Raw genomic sequence first — 17,003 nt, forward strand, 5'->3', positions numbered from 1 at the left:
GCTTACATAAAGTATATGTGATATTAAAGTCTTAATAAATTATTTGATTAATATGGACTGGTGTTTTTAAAATTTTAACGATAATGTTGGATGTACTTAGTTGTTAGATTTTCACTAACTGTTATATGAAACTTCTAATTGATGGAAATTTAAGAAAAAAAATTTGAAAATATTATTAAACCGATTTCGAAATCTTTTCATTGAAATATGTTTATCAAATTATTTTAAATTTTGTTTTTAAATTTAAAATTTAAAATTTAATAATAATCTAGTTTAATTTAAAATTTTGATATCATTTAATACATGTTCATAATTTAATAATTGTTAAAATATTTTTTTTATTATAATAGTTATATTAAAAAAATAAAAGTAAAAATAATTAAAATAATAGTAGTAATAATAAAATTTAGAAAAACAGAAAAAATAAAAATACAAAGAATAATAACAATATAAAATCTAATTTAATACATTTAAATATCTTAAATTATAATATAAAATTAAATTAAATTAAATATTTATTAAATTTTAATTAAAAAACAAAACTTGAAAAAAAAAAATTGTTAAAAAAATCTCGAAATTCAATAATATGTCAAGGGATTTCGAAATTTGTTTTAGATTTTTTTTAAACTTTATTTTAAATTTAAAATAAAATTTTGATATTATTTAATATATTCATTCTTTAATAATTATCAAAATATTATTTTTGCAATTATAATAGTTATATTGAAAGAATAAAAATAAAAGTAAAATTAATTAAAATAAAAGTAATATGTGAAATTATATTAAAATTTTAAATTAAAGTAAATTTTTATTAAATTTTAAATTAAAAATAAAGTTTTAAAAAATTTGTTAATCGAGTTTCTGTCTATATTAACAAATTTCAAAATTCGATAAGATATGTTAATAGATTTGAAAATTTGTATAATAAATTTTTTAAAATTTTATTTTTATTTAAAATTTAACATACATTATTAATTTTATTTAATATCTTAAAATTATTTAATATATATTAATATTTTAAAACTATTTAATATATATTAATATTTTAATAATTATTAAAATATTATTTCCACTATTATAATAATTATAAAAAAATAAAAATAGTAATAATTAATATAAAAATGATAAAGATTATAAAAAGAAAATAATAATAATAATAATATATAATATTGTTTAATATATTAAATTAAATAATTTTAAATTTTAAATAAACAAATTTTAAAAATTTATTAAACGGTCGTTAATATTAAAATCCGTTAAAAATGTTAAGAAATTTTGATAAGCAGAATTTTATTAAGAAAGAGAAAAAATAAAAAAAAAATTGTTAACATTAGTCATGGAATTGTTTGAAAAATTGAAGTTGCATTATGAAATCTTGGAAATGCATATGGAAACACTCCCGTAATGTTAACTTGCAATTCATGGGCCACTTCTTGACCCCTTTGAAGATAGGCCTAGCCCACAAAACCTCCATGAAGTAGGTTAAACTTCTATTGTCTCTGCAAGCATCTCCTTCTCACGTAACCCTCACATTTCTGAACCTTGCCACCGTCTTCGGCGGATCGAGTGTAGAAGAAGAGAATCGAGGTACCTCCGACGAGGTTAGTGTTCATTTCAACTACTTGAGAATTAGATGGATCTATTATGCCATATATGCCTTCTATCTATAACTGAGTTTACCAACAAATACAATCATAGCGGAATGATTTCATGGCATCTTTCACCAAATTTAAAATTAATGTTTGCTGTTTTTTTTTAAAGTTATGGTGAGATGGAATTAATGGAAATCGAAATAAGACCAACATGATTAATAACCTCTGATTGAGACGCTCACAGAATAATTGAGACAAATTCTTGATGCCTTTCTTATTCTTTGTATACCAGCGGCTACATTAGGGTTTGCTAGGGCTAGAAACCCTCTTCATATGGCTCTGATGATTGATTTATCTTGTCCTTCTTGCACAACGAATATCACAAATTACACGTAACACTCCAATCACTTAAGAACAACAACAAAAAAAATTAACAGAGAGATAGTCGAAACTACTTGGCTTTTGAATCTTCTTTTGGTCTTTTGATTGATTTACGTGGGGAAAGAAAGTTTGGTATGTGGGATAAAGATGTGGAGTATATATAAATGATGATGGAGTGGGTGTGTTAGAGTAATAGAGTGAGTAGTTGGTTAAACTTTGCAAAATTGAAAATACTTTTAAGTTTGCCAATAGATTAGTAGTGAGTTCTAAAACTTTTTCATTTTAAATTTAACGGGCTTAATGAGAAATTAAGGGAAAGTGTTCCGACCATGGACAAACCTTTGGTGGATCTTTCTAAGTTTCATTTGTCATCTATCTTTATAGACCCCACTTTTTAAGCGTACTCAAAGTTTCCTTTGCTAAGCACGCAGCTGCTTCTTGGGATCCTCAGTGTCTTATGAGATTCACAGCCTCTTTTTCGCCACCTCTAAAACATATATTGAAATTCATGATCCACTGTTTTCTAATGACCAAGTAAAGTATTAGAAGTTACTTAATATTCTTGGACTTACCTCCCATGGCTTGCTAGGATGAAAAATTCAGTATCACAAGCTTTTCTCCATTTATCACAAATCAGTTCTGCAAAAACAATTTTGCACATTATGCTGTATATCATCATAACAGCATACATAATAAATGATACAAAATCCATTGATATACACACAAACATTTAGAATGCTCACTGCTAGAGAACAATAATCAGCCAACACAAAAGAAAGAAAGAAAAGATTGTAGGGACATTGTCAGGATCAAAATTTAAATGCATGCATACATATAATACTTATGTGATTGGCTCGTTTTTAATATGATTTCTAAAATTCGTAAACTAACTAAAAATTGAGAGGTCTCCTTATTTTATCCAAATTTTAATATTTTCTCTCTGTTTTTTTTTTATGAAGACAGTGGTTCGTTTCTTTAATTTATACAATGAAGAGTTAAAAGATTCTTCTACTTAGTATATTTTTTATGGAGATTTTAGTAATTGTTTCTGATATTTTTTTAAGTTAATGTTAAGTTAGAGGTGGATATTGGATGTAGACTAGTTAAACTATACCTTTAAAATTTTGGACCTTTTATTGAATTTTTCAGAGATTACAATTTAATATAAAATGTATAAGTTTTAAATAAATATTTTATTACTAATTTTTAATATTTAATTTTGTAAATTTTATTATTTTAATTTTAAAACTATTCATATTTTATATTTTTATCCAATTAGTTGAGAATTTGTTAACGTGTGATGTGATCTCTGAGATGCTTTTATTGTGTAAATGGAATATGCATTTTAACATGAATCCGACAAAGCTTGTATTGTTAATTAAAATATTATTATATATATTGTTGTTTGGATTTTGTTATACCATGCCATATGTATTTATTTCTTTCCCCTGCTTTCTCCATTCCTGATACAAGGTGATAGTGGAGAGTGATGGCCGGAAGTTCTTCTTCTTCAATTGAGATGCCTAAATTTCCATCAAATCTTAATGTCCTTGCCATTGATACTGATCTCAAAGTTCTTAAATTCATCGAGAAATCATGCAACGAGAATTCTCATCAAGGTTAGATATATACAATATTTTATTCGTTATCATTCTTTAAGAGAAATATTTGTGTTTTTTTCTTATGCTTTTGAGTTGTGTGCAGTTAAGATATGCTCTGAATCTTCAAGTGCGGTCGATCTTTTGCTGAAAAAAGAAATAGACTTTCATTTGATTATCATGGAACTCCATATGCCAATAATGGATGGCTTTGGATTTCTGCGTTTTCTCAAAAAAGAAGTAATTGATGTTCCTTTCATCAGTAAGTAACTAATCTTTTACCTTTTTACTTAAGTTTTCAACTACCTTTTTACTTAAGTTTTCAACTTTTGACTGTTTAACCATCTACAGTGATGTCTGAGGATGATACTGACCTATCCCATAAGAAGGCTTTTAAACTTGGAGCTTGCGATTATTGGGTTAAACCCTTCTTAGAGTATGCGTTTTTGTTTGAGAGGAAGCATTTGTGTTCACCTATGATGCGACATCATTTCCACTTCAGGCGCATAAGGAAAATTGATAGCTTGGAAGATGATGAAATAAGTGACACAAGTTATAATTCTGAATTCTCTTCTGAGGGAGAAGCCGAAGCTGATGATGATACTCCCCATGAGAAAGAATAGTCTAGTATGATTAACTGACTACTGCAAAATACATACTTAAGAAGTCAAAATGCCGCAGCTGAATAAAGAGATTGTGAAGAATATAAAATTACTATTACTATTAAAATACTTCATTTTCTTCCTTAATACATTGGTATTCTTAGTGTGAATAGTTTCTTTAATTTATAGAATGATGAGTTAAAATATTTTTTTATCGTACATGTTTCAATGGAAATTTAAATTAATAATTCAAATTACTATATTGAAAAAAAAGAATCTATATATACACAGAGAGAGAGGGGTAGAGGTGATGGTGAGAGGCGGGGTGAGATAGTAGGAAGAATGTTTAATATTCTGTTAATTACTCTCTAATTGTTTTCATTTTACCCATAGATATAACCTGTGTTTTTAAAATGAATATTTCGATGAAAAATTGTGCTTCTATCCAAACTCAGAATAAAATAGTGTAATTAAAATAGAAAAAAAAATAAAAAAATAAAAGTTAAGAGAAAAACAAAGTATTACCTACATTTGTTTAAGGCTGGGGATAATTAATGCAATTGTTATTATATTTTTTTATACTATAAAAACTAAGCTAGTTTACTAAAAACTAAATTATACATTTTTTAGTTCAGATCAGAGAAACTGAACTTTTGCATCGTGAACACTCATTATTAAAGACTATGTTAGCACATGTATTTTTTTGGTTGTAATTGATCTACAAGCGGGTTGACATTTTCTTTTGGTGATTTAATAACTACCTTCAATTATTATTTAGACATTATCTATAAATTAAAAATTGTATTATGAATAGTCGAACGCTATATTTTACTAATCACATAAAATACCGAACGCTCAAGATTCACACTTAACACTATCAAGTTAAGAACGAACGCTTATACTTTCTACCAAGACCGAACGCTCAGGATAGCATACCGAATCAGGGACGAACGCTCACAATCTCTAATCTACTAAGACCGAACGCTACAAATTTCATCTAATTAAGGACGAACGCCTAACATTACTAATTCACTGGGTATTGTTTGGACAAACGTCTAGTGTATTACTAACTTTACTTAAGGACGAACGCGAACGCTCAGAACACAAAACCGAACGCTCATGCTATTCCGGCCGACCACTATTTGGTCGAGCACTGTGTGGACGAACGTCCCAATTTTTCAATTAGGACGAACGTTCAGAACAACAACCGAACGTTCAGAATTTTGGCTACTTTGGGCGAACGTTCAGAAAATAACCGCACGTTCATAAATTGGTCGAGCAATTTGGACGAACGTCCAATTTGGCATCAAATTGGACGAACGCGCGATCTGCAGAATTCTGCAGAATCGCACCAGATTTCCAGAAACCCAGAAAACCCAGAAATCCCAATTTTTCATCCCTTCCTTCCCATATTTGCATCAAACACAACATATATCATCAATCAAACAAAAGATCTAGCTCCCCTTATATCAGGCCTCAAAAAAAAAAAAAAAGTGGCAATCGGAGTGTGCGCCACCTCAGCGACGCACATGGGCGACAGCAGCGCCCGACATCCACTAACGGACGCCAGGTGTCGCACATGGAGGTGAGTCAGAAACGCAGTGGAAAGCTGACTGCCAGGGTGTGAACATGTGTCCGGTGGTAGTGGAAAACACGTGGCGACCTCAGAGTGGACGATCGTCCGGCTTGGGCTGACAAGAGCGTAGTGCGCTGGTAGCATGGGAACGTGTCTACCAGAGTGGGGGACGTGCGCTGACAGGATTAGAAAGCAAAACTCAGAATCTGAAATATTCCCCTCCCTCTGCACGTCCCTCTTTGCTTCATTTCTGAGAATTCCTTCTCTCCTCTTACTCTCTGCATTCTCTAAGCCTTCTCTCAAAGCTCTCTGCACCTTCTCTCCAAAGAAACACCCAATTTATCTCCTCGAACCAGTACTCCAGCACCATTGAAGGACGCTCGGCGTCAACACTTTTCAGAGGAACCGTTCGGTTCCTGAAACAGGACTGGTAAGTGTCTTATCCCGCTTCCTGACGTTCGTTCTCACGTACGCAAACTCAGTTCTGAGTTCGTACGTTCGTCATCTTTCTTAAAATTGAAGAAAATCTGATTTTGGTGTCGGGGTTCGTTCGTATAGTGGAATTAACGAGCGTTGACGTTAGGAGATTCTGTAGAGGAGAAGTGTCTTTGTGCATCTGTGGACGTTCGGTCATTTCCAGGTAAGGGAAGCTTATTTGATTTAATTCATGTTGTGTGCTTCGTTTGAACGTTCGTTAATTACTGTATGAATATAATGCATGATGTGCTGTGATTTAAGTTGCATGAACGTTCGTTGTTTACTGAGTGAAAATGAATATGACTAAGTTTACGTATGTTGTATGAAATACATGAGATTTGGATGATATGAACTATATGAAGATTGTAAATTGTACCATGACATGAACGAATGGAATTTATGAAACTGTATGATGAGAAATGAACTGGAATGTAAATGAATTGAAAAAGAGTTTCCCTTCATATTGAACGTTCGTGCTGAACGGTCTTTGACCGTTCGGTCTCCCTTTTTAATAGTCAAGAATGGGATTCGTTCATTTGGAATGATCCCTGGTCGAGGACGAGCGTCCTCATGTTCCACTGCATTGTTGAGCGTTCGGCCAAGCTTTGTTGTATCTGGTATGTTTGAAATAGTCTATTTCCGTTCGTAAAATATATTATTTTAAGGTTATTAACGTTCGGTCTCACACCTGACGTTCGTACTTAGGAGTGTTCGGTCTTATACCGAACGTTCGTTCTAATTGGTGCTCGGTCTCACACTAAGCGTTCGTCCAACGCTCGGTTTTGAATTGAGCGTTCGTCCAAATGGTGCTCCGAATTGAGCGTTCGTCCAAAATGGTGCTCGGCCTCACACTGAGCGTTCGTCCAAAATGGCGCTCGGTTTTGAATTGAGCGTTCGTTCAAATAGTGCTCCGAATTGAGCGTTCGTCCAAATTGGTGCTCGGTCTCACACTGAGCGTTCGTCCTAATGATGCTCGGTTTTGAATTGAGCGTTCGTCCTAATGGTGCTCGGTTTCGAATTGAGCGTTCGTCCTAAAATGGGGCTCGGTCTTATACTGAGCGCTCGCTCTAAATGGTGTTCGGTTTTATTGAAATAACGTACGTCCAACTTCAGATTTGCCACGTTCGGTCATTTGTTTAAAATTCACGAGCGTCAGTTCATTCAACTGATTCTCAAGGTAAATAACGTTCCTCCAATGAACAGTATATTATGCAGCTATTCCCGTACGTCACTGAAATTCTGTCGTTCGTACTGTGATTCGAACGAGCGTCTTTTGGTCTCGCTCACAGCGTTCGTCCTCGGCCTTATTGGGGACAGAACGTTCGGTTTTTTGATGATTTCCCTATTAATGATGAAAATGGTTATGAAATGATGAAAAATAAATGATGACTGTTATTTGAGAATGAAATGAAATTTTGAATGTTGAACGAGCGTCCCGGGGAGGAACGACTCATGGATGATTATGAGAATTTGTAAAGTGTGACTGTGGATAGTTAATGCTGGCTGTTCGATCCTGATATTCCGTGACTACTCGTCCTCACATAGAGGGGGTATGTCATGCGTGGGAATGGCAGGAGGTCCCCGTCACATAACAGTAATTTGGACGGAACCGTCACATAACAGTAATTTGGACGGAACGGACTAACCTCAGGTGGCAGCTGATGAGAATGCCAGTTACCACACCACCCGGGTGCGTGAATGCCTGTAACTACGCAGAATTCATACAGTCCGGACAGTCAGTTGTGTGTTAAGTTTTCTGTTATGCGTGCGTTGAAATGTACATGTATGATGAACTGTTTATGTGAATTTGTATGTTGATGCATGAATTAAATTACTTAAGCTTACCCTGCGTTTTTCCTTGTGTTGTCTCGTTCTGTATGTCCGTCCTGTCATTGCAATGATCATCCGTGTGGATGTGAGCAGAGTGAGACGAGCCTTTGGAAGCTATGCTGAATGAAGAGAATCTGGTTGAAGTTGAAGTGAAGACCGAGCAGTGAGATGCTCGGCTAGTAGTGTAGGTTTGTGGCATAGTGGTCGTTCGACCAACCTATGTTTTTATTTTGGGCTATGTCCGACCGTTCGGTATTTTCATGTGTAAACCGTTCGGTCAATTTCCATTTATGTTCGACTTTAATTTGTAACTCTTATGTGAGGACATGCGGCTTTATGCGTTCGTTCGTTATGTTGTAAGACTATACTCAAGGACGTTCGTCCTTGAGCGTTCGTTTTTTTTATAAGACTGTGCTGAATTATTATTTTATGTGATTATTCTAATTATATAGTTTCCAGCTGTATTTTTGGGATGTCACACCTTACCTCTTGAAGACTTCCTTGAATTACTTCCAGAGAGTTTGATTTCCTTCCAACTCCAAAAGTTCTCCTCTTCTTCTCTCTCCCAACTTGCAGAACCAAAGCTTCCTTGTAGCTTCAACTTCACCTCTCTCACTCACAAATTTGGCAGCAATGATTTCCCACCCCAAGTGCAGAACCCCAAAGCTTCCTTTTATCTCCTACACCTTCCTTCCTTTTTTATTTTTTTTTGAATGGGGAAGCAACGTTGGCTGTCTCCTTGTGCCCAACGTTCCTTCCTTCCCCCGTTTGTTTTGTCTTGTTTTTTTTTTTTTAATAATAAAATAATTATTATTAATTTTAGTTTATGTATTATTATTTAAATAATGATTAAATTTTTTTCATAAATATATGAAAACGGATGTCGCCACATCCGTTAACGGATGTGGCACATCCGTTTTAATATATTTATAATAAATTTTTTAATTTATTATTTAAATAATAATACATAACTTAAAATTAATAATTATTATTTTATTAAATAAAATAAACTTAATTTATAAATAATTAAGTAATAATTTTAAAATAATTAAATAATATTTATATTAATTTAAAACAAAAAAAATAAAAAAACTAAAAGCTAAAAAATAAAAAAAGGCAACGGATGTTGCCACATCCGTTAACTGATGTGGCAAGTCCGTGGAAGAATTTTTTCTTCAACGGATGTTGACATCTGTTGAAGAAAAGAGGTGGAGTGTAGGATATTTTAAAATATAAAGGATAGTTTTGAAATTTTAAAAAAATGTGGTGATGAAGGGAGCAAAGTGGGGTGGTGTAGGGAGTAACCCTCAACTTATAATTATAATTTTGAATTATTACTTCCCTGATAATCTAATTTTCATCTAGACTTCTATTTAGGTTTTTAACATGACAACATAAATTGTTTAATATTAATTATTTAATCATTATTCATTATTTATTATTTAATCTCATAATTATTATTTTTATTTTATTAAAAAATAAAAATTGACATGAAATTATTCTTGATCATAAATATTTTGAATATCTTATATTATATGGTATCATAGTTAAAAATAAAAGTGTTATATATATATATATATATATATATATATTCAAATTATTAAAAAATTAGTTTTATGGTTAAACTAAATTATATATCTAATTTGTCTTTATAATTTATGATAAAAAGAAAATGAAAAATTGTGAGACAAATATAATTTAAAAGATTAAATATATTTTATATTTTGCAAGAATAATTTATCATTAAACTAAACATATTTTTTCTGTGGGAGTTAGGCGTAAGTTTTGAAGAAAGAAAATTAGGGAAAAGAATAAAAGCATAAAGGAAAAACAAAAAAAAATATAATTTATTAGAATTATATATGTTAATTTTAATTATTTGTTTATAGAAAATATTATAAAGTTATTTAATTTTATTAATATAATAAGGTTTAAAATAAATCTAAAGTATTTTTTGGAGAGTCAACTTTTTAAATAAAACAAACTTCAAATAATCTATTCTTGAAATTACATTCATTTCTGATAAATGATTTCTGATAAATATGAATTTTTTGATAAATAACATGTAAAAATTATATTATGCATATATAACATATGATAGAAATAATATTTTATATAATTAGTATAATGACTAAAAAATATATAATTTATCTTAAAGAGAAAAACAAAAGAACAATATTTAAAATCCAAAATAAAATATTTTCCGCAAAAATTGTGTGAAAAATTTAAACGAAAAAGTAAGGAATTTTATAAAACTGACTTACAGTGATAATCTTGAAAGGATTTGGTTATTAGTTAATTGGTGTAAGTTTAGTTTTTATAATTGAACTGTTAATTTAGTCCTTTTTTTAGACGGCGTGTAAATCGTTAACGGTTAGATGTCTAGACTCTTGACACATCATCATTATCTCCTACCTCCAAAAACCCTAATTTCTCCTACACAGAAATCCTAGCCACCACCTAACTCTAACCGCCGCCGCCACGGTCACGGCCAACCACCATCTTCACACCTTCATCATCTTCTCCACCATCTAAGTCCTAATTGTTGAACCACCATCTTCGCAGCTTGCCAGACCACCATCTTCGCGCATCATCTTCCTTGCGCTTCCAAAACATTAGGCCGCCACCACTGTTGTGCAGCAAAGCCCATTTTAGGTCGTTCCTGCCGTAAAAATCACGTCACTCAACGCGAGAACTTGCAACTACCACATCTTCATCCACGACGTCATTAAAGCAAATAACGAGTCTCCCTCCTTTAGCACCAACCTAAATCGTGAGTTTCGTATAATATTCATAGCCAACAACGAAATCTCCATGGCCGCCGCTACTACTACCACTCTTCTTTCTTCAATGCGCGGTCGCGACACACACCTCCATCATCTTCGCCAACCCCAAACCTGAAACCACAAGAACCAGAAATCCGCCGCGACACACACCTCCATCAACTCTACTGTTCAGTAGCCTCACCCCTTTAGCCGTTCGGTTTCCTTCTTCTTCTCTCTCACTACTTAGCCTCTTCTTGCCTTCCAACTCACAACGCCACAAAGGACTCCACGTAAGTCAATACATGACATTTCACTATGTAATTGCACATCTGGATATCTGGTGATTAACGATTTAAACAACATTTATAAAATGGACCAAATTGAACACAAATTACATTATTTAAAACTACATTAAAAAATAACAAAAAATTGGGAACATTTGGAATATTGCCAACCAAAACTTGGAGCAAGTATTATACCTTTTGTTTCAGTGTATATTTTCCTGTGCGTTTTTGTTGCTCCTGGCTGTCTGGGACGCTTGCTCTTCTCCAATTGTTGTTGTTCATACTTGTCAAAGGAGGGGGAGGTACCTGCAAAGATACTCTGACGCTCAAGTCAGATATGAGTTATGGAAGTTATGGAGCCTCAGCTCTCAAGAGAGTGATTATGATACTGCTCTGAAATATTATCTAGGGTCTCCAGATTATAAAGAGAACGTACCTGAACTCTGGTCCTGTTACTGTATTTATAAGCCAAATAAAAATAACCACCTTACCTAAAAACGTGGTTAGTTACTTAACCGTCTAAGATATTTTATGTAAATATCTTACTACATAACATGCCCCCCAAGTCCGAGTTAACCGTTCTGTTTTATGAACGCGGTAACTATAGGACTTATGTGTTTGAGGGAGGCTGTGTTGGGGAGCGAGTTTCTGGTTGTAGCTTATGTGTGAATCGAACGTTTTAAACCAAGGATGGCCGAGCAGTTGAGTTTGATGGATCAACGAGAGGCGGAGACGAACGGCAAAGGGGAGTCGAATGGCCGACTGTCTTGAACGCTCGTACACGTAGGTTGTCGAGCGCTTAAAACCAAAAAGGTCGAACAAATTTGAGGCCGAGCAGCCAACTGCTCGACCGTTCGTAAATATGGATTGTCGAACGGTGTCTTGAACGCTCGTAAACATGGATTGACGAGCGGTTTCTGAACGCTCGTTGATGTGGATTGACGAGCGCTCGTTGACATGGATGGACGAGCGGTTCTTGAACGCTCGTTGTAATGGAATGTAAAGCGGTGTTCGAACGCTCGTACACATGAACTGACGAGCGGTTTGTGAACGCTCGTTGATGTGGATTGACGAGCGGTTCTTGAACACTCGTTGAAATGGATTGACGAGCGCTCGTTGACATGGATGGACGAGCGGCTCTTGAACGCTCGTTGTAATGGAATGTAAAGCGGTGTTCGAACGCTCGTACACATGAACTGACGAGCGGTTTGTGAACGCTCGTTGATGTGGATTGACGAGCGGTTCTTGAATGCTCGTTGAATTGGATTGACGAACGCAGATCAATTTATCTGTTCTACATTGCCTGGAATTTCTCACCCTCAAGTTCAATATTCCCCGGGTAAAAATACTCACTTTTTTACCTTTTTATGATGATTTTGATGAGAGATAAAAAAAAAGGTGATTCTGGCGTGATTATGGAATTCTAACATGATGATGATCGTGAATTTTGAGACACAATCAAAGCCATTAATCATGGTTGGCTTGCTTCCTTAAAGGAAAAGGCTTTCTTTTGGTGTGTTTTTGCGTGCAGGGTGAATCCATGCATTGGTATTTCTGCACAATTATTGCAGCAAAGCAACGTTAGTTACTCCCATGGTTGTGTTTTTTTCCCTTTGTAACTAAAGCTTCTGTTTTGTTGGTTTATAAATAAAGGTGGGCTTATCTTCAAGGCGGGTGGAAGTAACATGCAGCACGTAACGTCCCTGTCTTTCCTACTCCTGGCTTATTCTAACTACCTAAGCCACGCCAATAAGGTCGTGCCATGTGGCGAAACCACTGCCACCCCAGCTTTACTCAAACACCTTGCCAAACGCCAGGTAAGAATGAAATTTTTCCACATTGACATCACCGTCGATTAACGGCCTAGTTTGTTTCTAGTTTTCCACATCTGACAAAACTAACGGCTAGATTTTCTCCTTTCTAGTTTTTTACTATATTGACGCCAACACGTGATCTTTGCAGTTGTTTATTATTTAGGAACACGGGTAATGTTGTGATAATGTGAGTGCACATGGTTTTGATTTACTAGGTGGATTACATTCTCGGAGACAACCCCTTGGGAATGTCGTACATGGTTGGATATGGCCCACGCTACCCGCGGAGGATACACCACCGGGCCAGCTCGCTTCCCTCCGTGGCCGTTCACCCAGCCCGCATTGGCTGTAAAGCTGGATCTCGGTATTTCTTTAGCCCAAATCCCAACCCCAATGTATTGGTTGGGGCCGTGGTGGGTGGGCCCACCAATAACACAGATTCCTTCCCGGATTCCAGGCCTTTCTTTCAGCAATCGGAGCCCACAACATACATCAATGCCCCGCTGGTGGGCCTTCTGGCTTTCTTTTCAGGCCACTAATGACTTTGCAAGTGTATCTATCTATCTATATATATGTATGCATTCCATGTGGTCACCCAAAGGGAAAAGAAAAGAATGGAGAAGAAGAGTGTTGTCAGTAATAGTATAGTATTTTGGTTTGCAGTGTTTTTCTTTTTAGTAAGTGAAGTCACGGTGGTGCAATTTGTATACTATAGGATTCTATGTAACGGGGGTTTATGGTCCGCAGAGGTTCAATGCTTTCAATTTATACTTCTGTAATTAACAATTAAATCCTTCAAAACGGACTCCGTTCGCAAACCATCAAACACTGTTCATGGGAAATTTACTAGATTACTCTATTTTACGCTTCTCATCGATTCCAACAACGAAATTGAAAATACCAATTTTGTTCATAACTAATTTTCCCATAAAACTTTATTGAGTCAATTTTAGAACGGTGTAGATAACAGATTACTTGGAAAAATAGAAAATAAACTATACAAGCCACAAGTGGCATTTATTATATGACAAATTTTAGATTTTTAAAAATTTATTTGAAATATTTGTTTTACATCTTTGATTTTTTTTTTTTATTAAACTTACTTTCAGAAAATAGAATTTTCTGGAAACATATTTTGCTATAGTTTTATTTAGATAATTTAATACACTAATTAATTAAATTGTATTGTGTAGTAAGTAGACACAAAATTTATCTATATTCACCATGTTGGAAAACATCACGAGTGACTTCAAATCTCAAATCTAAAACTGAAATGAATATAAACAAAAATGTTGTTAAATGGTTACATCAAAATATGGACTTGTGATGAAGCTATACAGCGAGAAGCATAACGGTAATTCCCATATGTATCAAACAATTTCTACCTGCACCCCCATCATTTTTTGTTTTTTAAATTTCACTTTCATCTCAAATCAATTTCGTTTTAAATTCCATTTTTAAATTTCTATAATAATTTAAAATAATATAAATATTGTTTACTTCAATAATATTGTAAAGAAATCAAGTATAATATTATTAAAGATTTTTTTTCTTTTTACAATTATTATAATAATATCAGCTACATTTATTATTATAAATAATACTAAAATATTATGAATAAAAGTATTTTTATTATTACTCAAATAATAATAATATTATCATTAATTTTATTGTTGTAACTACTATATAATTTATTTTGAAATTTTTAATATTTTAATTTGCAAAGAATTATAAGAGAGAAATAAATAAAGTGTAAAAAAAAAGAGATGAGAAACTTTTCTTTTATAATAAATATCATCCTAACGTATATTGTTAATCATAATATCAATGGAAACGTCAGAACATATCCTATCATTAAAATTGTTCATTATTTCAGAATATAATGAGTAGACGATTTCACGTTCATAAGATTAGACAAGGTGATAAATTATTGAACATGATCGACTGTTGAAAAACACAAACACCGCTTGGATAAACATCAGACACAGCAACAACACAACATTGCTCTATATAATCTAATGCTACCAACAACAAACACAAACAAACAACGTCACAAACTACAAACACTGTTTATTTCATTTTCACTTTCAGACGAAACCCCAGAGATTTTAACGCCATGCTCAACGGATCATGCCACCTTCCACTTCCGGTGCTGAAGTAACGCCACGTGTATACATTTGCACATTCCCTTCCCAGCCTATGCATGCAACCACAAACAGCTCATGAAGGAAAATTATCAGAAACTTAAACAATTTTTTAGCAGTTAATTAATTACCAGCAGAGATGTCAAATCCACGAACTTTGAGCTCCCGATACTCCTGGCAAATGGATAAATGGAGGCAAAGAAAACTGACCAAACAATCACTACAATGGTGTCCCTCGATCCCGTACACCTCTCTCAGTTTTGCACGATACATCCACGCGTAGATACACCCTCCCAGTTGAGTAAAACCAGCGAGTAGATAGAACAGTGATCCATGAAGACAACAAGCTGCACTAACAATAATCATTGCACAGAAACAGAAATTAAGAATATATAAAGGAACTTAAGAAACACTTACAAGTTTTTCCTTTGTCCAGGATCTCAGCTACCCTCCCAAAGCTAACACAGGGGCACCAAAGAGTGAGACAACCTGCGGATAAAAGACTGAAGATCATAAAATGGAGGTAGCTTAATCTGTTTGATATATTAAAGATAATGGAAGAGGGAAAATGAGTTGATACAAGAACCGCAGTCTGAGAAGCAGTCGCATAAACCAGTGGACCATGATCCATCAGCAACCTTCTCAGACATTTTTTAAGGGAATCTGTGATACTGTGGTGAAGCATGGCCTCAATGATTGCTGTTAAATACAGGGAAGCCAAGGAAAAATACAAATCTCCTTTTTTAATACCCTATATTAATTATGACGTGTATGATAAAAATATTTTTTGTTTTAAATCTGTATTGTTTGAATTTGAGTTATACCAATACTAGTATAATACAGGACCACAACTGATGCGAATAGTTCAACCTTGTGATTCTTCTTGAACATTGTACTTACGCAGGTTTGGAGCTTTGTGTGGAGGGAAATGTTGATAGCTGGAACTGTTGTATAACAATAAATATTTTTTATCATGTATTTGCCAAATGCTGAATGAATCTGATTCCCAACAGTTTTTGTTTCTTCACTGTGCTAGCACCACTAAACCAATATCACATGACTTTGTTTACAATAATTTCTTTCATAAAATTCACCTTATTAAATTCATCGTTCACTTCTTTTATAGTTTAGAACACATATCCAACCACCTAATTCAAGACATGAAACTAGTTTCATTTATTCACTTGTATAAAAATTATAGGCATCAATCAGTATTTTAAAAGAAAAAAAAAAGTCCTAACCAGGATGATAACCTGAGAAATTAGTGTTGGACAATGCAAGAAAACTTAGAAGTTTGTTATTGGTTAAAATCATTAACCTAAAATTTAATATAGTAAGTTTGTGAGATTTTTTTATATATTTTTTTAACATAAAATTAATTATTAATATGTTATAGAATACACTTAGAGGGAATATTTAAAGATATTGATTAACATATAGGAAAATGTATTTTTAACAATTTTTTTGACAATTTTTTACAATCGCTTATGTGCTAGTTCAGTTCATTTTAAATATATGGATCAATAAAATAATAACATATAATCTATTGTTAAAAGGTTGTTAAAAAAAATCGTTAAAATATTATGTCCTACCATATAAGATACACTTAATAATAATAATATAATGTGTTAAGAAATAGAAATATTGAAAGAAAGAAAAAATGTATATATAATGAGGGTGTGGATATGTATCATTGTCTCTGTATATAATGCAACCATCTTAAGTTTAAGTGTGATTTCTTTCTATATTGAAATAGATTTTTTTTAAGTGTCTACATATGTTTAACTAAAACTCATTGAGAAAACTTTCATACAAGTAATCTACAAACCTAAGATGTATCAACCATATCATTCTATTGTTTAAATACATTACTTAGTGATAAACTTTCAACTTTTGAATATCATTCATTGAATAATATTTAAAAGAAACATGAAAAAATA

General features: G+C 33.1%; 3 protein-coding genes across 3 annotated transcripts; 2 read left to right on the forward strand and 1 right to left on the reverse strand.

Moving 5' to 3' along the window:
• Positions 1 to 1,440: 1,440 nt before the first annotated feature.
• LOC108320107 (two-component response regulator ARR14) lies at positions 1,441 to 4,389 on the forward strand. Its single transcript, XM_017551444.2, has 4 exons — positions 1,441 to 1,601; positions 3,447 to 3,592; positions 3,678 to 3,833; positions 3,923 to 4,389. The coding sequence occupies exons 2-4, from the start codon at positions 3,463 to 3,465 to the stop codon at positions 4,192 to 4,194; spliced, it is 558 nt and encodes a 185-aa protein (XP_017406933.1). The 5' UTR covers positions 1,441 to 1,601; positions 3,447 to 3,462; the 3' UTR covers positions 4,195 to 4,389.
• A 7,992-nt stretch (positions 4,390 to 12,381) lies between these two features.
• LOC108320094 (endoglucanase 8-like) lies at positions 12,382 to 13,719 on the forward strand. Its single transcript, XM_052873946.1, has 3 exons — positions 12,382 to 12,444; positions 12,759 to 12,922; positions 13,135 to 13,719. Exons 2-3 carry the CDS (start codon positions 12,791 to 12,793, stop codon positions 13,456 to 13,458), a joined length of 456 nt encoding a protein of 151 aa, XP_052729906.1. The 5' UTR covers positions 12,382 to 12,444; positions 12,759 to 12,790; the 3' UTR covers positions 13,459 to 13,719.
• Positions 13,720 to 14,864: 1,145 nt separating this feature from the next.
• Positions 14,865 to 15,765, reverse strand: LOC108320115 (protein PLANT CADMIUM RESISTANCE 2). Its single transcript, XM_017551458.2, has 4 exons — positions 15,644 to 15,765; positions 15,481 to 15,552; positions 15,195 to 15,410; positions 14,865 to 15,116 (listed from the first exon to the last, which is right to left on the reverse strand). Exons 1-4 carry the CDS (start codon positions 15,711 to 15,713, stop codon positions 15,040 to 15,042), a joined length of 435 nt encoding a protein of 144 aa, XP_017406947.1. The 5' UTR covers positions 15,714 to 15,765; the 3' UTR covers positions 14,865 to 15,039.
• Positions 15,766 to 17,003: the final 1,238 nt, after the last annotated feature.

The sequence above is a fragment of the Vigna angularis genome, chromosome 1 (assembly GCF_016808095.1).
Source record: "Vigna angularis cultivar LongXiaoDou No.4 chromosome 1, ASM1680809v1, whole genome shotgun sequence".
In the NCBI taxonomy this organism is placed as follows: Eukaryota; Viridiplantae; Streptophyta; class Magnoliopsida; order Fabales; family Fabaceae; genus Vigna; species Vigna angularis.